General features: G+C 38.1%; 1 protein-coding gene across 1 annotated transcript; it reads left to right on the top strand.

The window, feature by feature from the left end:
• The first annotated feature begins 263 nt into the window (after nucleotides 1-263).
• LOC148852696 (uncharacterized) lies at nucleotides 264-862 on the top strand. Its single transcript, XM_088945845.1, has 2 exons — nucleotides 264-557; nucleotides 644-862. Exons 1-2 carry the CDS (start codon nucleotides 264-266, stop codon nucleotides 860-862), a joined length of 513 nt encoding a protein of 170 aa, XP_088801971.1.
• The last annotated feature ends 1,608 nt before the right edge of the window (nucleotides 863-2,470 follow it).

Here is a 2,470-nt window from a genome sequence, read left to right as displayed (position 1 = left end):
AGAAAAAGAGAGTTAATGAAAAGGAGCAAGAAGACCCTAAGTTGGGGGGAGAAGAAGAAGGAAATGAAACTTTAGAAGAAGAGCCTATAGTAAACCAACCCATAGCTCCCTTTCCAACTGTACTCAGAGTTTGGCCAATGCTAAAGAACAAAGAAACTCACAATGAGGAAAGTCGGGAAGCCAATATTAACATCCCTCCCCTCAATGCGATCCAACATCTCCCTGCCTATGCCAAGTTCTTGAAAGAGTTGTGTACTCAAATGATGGAGCCACAATCAGCCCCACAAAAATTGATGCTCTCAACAGATGTTAGTGCAATTCTCCTAAATCAACTCCCACAGAATATGAAAGACCTTAGTGCTCCTCTCATAAGTTGTGTCATCACTAGAACCACCTTTGATCAGGCTCTATTGGATCTTGGAGTCAATACAAATATGCTTTCGTCCATTCATGATAGGTTCAGGATCGGCGAGTTAGAACCTACCCCAGTAATTTTGCAACTCGCTGGTTGGTCAGTCAAGACTCCTCAAAGTGTTATTGAGGACATCATTGTCAAGGTAGAGGGTTGTCACTTCCTAGTAGATTTTATCATCCCAAACATGGCCTTAACTGAGGATCTGAACCACATATCAATAATCTTAAGATGTCTGTTTCTAGCAATGGTCGATACAATACTAACTGTAAATCAGGGGAAATGGACATTTCATTTGGGGAGCAGGAGGTACAGCTAAATGTTTTTAGTGCTTCCAAGTATCCAGACCTAGGGAGATATGGATTCACAGTAGATATAGTGGATGACTTTTTAGATGACTTGTCTACCCCATGGTTAGCCCAGTCTGAGCCCTGTTTGTATGAGTATTAAAGTGAATCGAAGAGTTTAGATGAAGAAAGCACGTGAATATGTCCGGTTGAAGACGTTAAACTTAGACTGGTTCGGAGGCAACCCAATGTAATTCTTTTCAGTTAATTTTAGGATTAGAGTTTTTTTTTTTCTTGATTTGATACTAGGTGATAGACCTTGAACCCCTCAAGAAAACCCTACTCGTTGTTCCCTATGACCCAAATCTTCTTTGCATCATTCTAGCCATGCCATTGGGGACAATGTCATTTAAGTTGGGGGAGAGGAAAGAGAGAAAAAATTAAAAAAAAAAATGAGAAGCTAAGCATTTAAATATGTAGAATTAAAATTTCACTGAAAATTAATTTTTTTTTTTCATTAAAAGAGATTCCCAAACAAAAAAATTTGAGAAAACTGATAAAAGAATATTGCATTTTGTAGAAATTGGTAGCAAGTGATAAGAATCAAAATTGGTCTTATTTGAATATTGTCGACACCGTTTAGAAATTGGAAAATACTCTTAAGTTTGCCCCTACCAAGATAAGAAGAGAAAGATGGAGAAATTAGACAAAAATTCTTCAAATTGTCAGAAACAGTGGACTACCCTGAACATAGAATTGCAAAAAAAAAAGAGAATAAAAAGTCAATGGACACCCTAGACTTAGTAACCGGGTCTTCTCGCCTAAGTCAAGTGTTTAGATTCGCATCAAACAAAAAAGGGAATGCCAAAGACAATCACTTAACACTTAGTAACCGGGTCTCTTCACCGAAGGCAAATGCCGAGATTCGCGTAAAACGGTGAAACGTAACAAAAAATAAGTATGCATATCAAGTTCAGGGGTAGAAATCCACTATTACAAATGATAAGAAGAATACATGTCTGATTTTAAAAATAAATCTCAACTTATGAAGGCAGTTTGCAAATGGAAGGGTAAATAAGATTTTTAAGCCAAATTTCTGTAATATTCAAAGTAATACAATTTTACCCCTTAAGCACAATACCGATCTATATAGAGATTGAGAATTCTAGAATCTAGGTGTTTGACTAATTCTCTATGATCAGTGTAATTTTAAGGTTGTATTGCTAAGGGACAAGCAATGATTAAGTTGGGGGTGTGATAACTCTACATTTTGTTTCCTTAAGGGCATCATTTCAGGTGTATTTTCGGCCTTAGAATAGTCAAAGTATGCCATTTTCCTAGTTAAATGCAATGTTGTGGCCTCTAAGGGTCTTTGTGCAAATTCTGGGAAAAATTGGGAAGTTTTCATGGCTAAAATGTAGATTTTGGGAAGCTGGTGCAAAGTCCAACTGAGAGAGGGGTGTTTTGTGAAAAACTAAAAGTAGGAGGGTGCCTCCTAGCTGCTAAACCCAGTTTTGCACCCCTCTTACTGTATTAGCATGCTCCCCATGCCTTAGCAAACCCTAGCACGCCTTTTACGCTCTTAACAAACCCTAGCCACCCTAACTGCTAAATCCTCACCTTTCATCCCTTCTAATCTCCACCATCCATTCTAGGGCACTCTCTTTAGCATTATAACCCTAAGAGCCACCGAACTTCTAATATTCACCATTCAGCCTATAGCCATTAAACCTCAGCCTTACATAATATTGGGTGCCTTCTCCTTTCTTCT

This window comes from Nelumbo lutea, chromosome 5 (assembly GCF_056320005.1).
Source record: "Nelumbo lutea isolate HS-2025 chromosome 5, American lotus-T2T, whole genome shotgun sequence".
Classification (NCBI taxonomy): Eukaryota; Viridiplantae; Streptophyta; class Magnoliopsida; order Proteales; family Nelumbonaceae; genus Nelumbo; species Nelumbo lutea.
This window is presented reverse-complemented; position numbering and strand designations above follow the sequence as displayed.

Bases quoted from the DNA above. Each gene is read 5' to 3' on its own strand.
- LOC148852696 (XM_088945845.1), top strand. From the start codon at position 264: ATGGAGCCACAATCAGCCCCACAAAAATTGATGCTCTCAACAGATGTT. The intron at 558-643 runs GTAGAGGGTTGT...AATAATCTTAAG, and splicing joins TTGAGGACATCATTGTCAAG to ATGTCTGTTTCTAGCAATGG.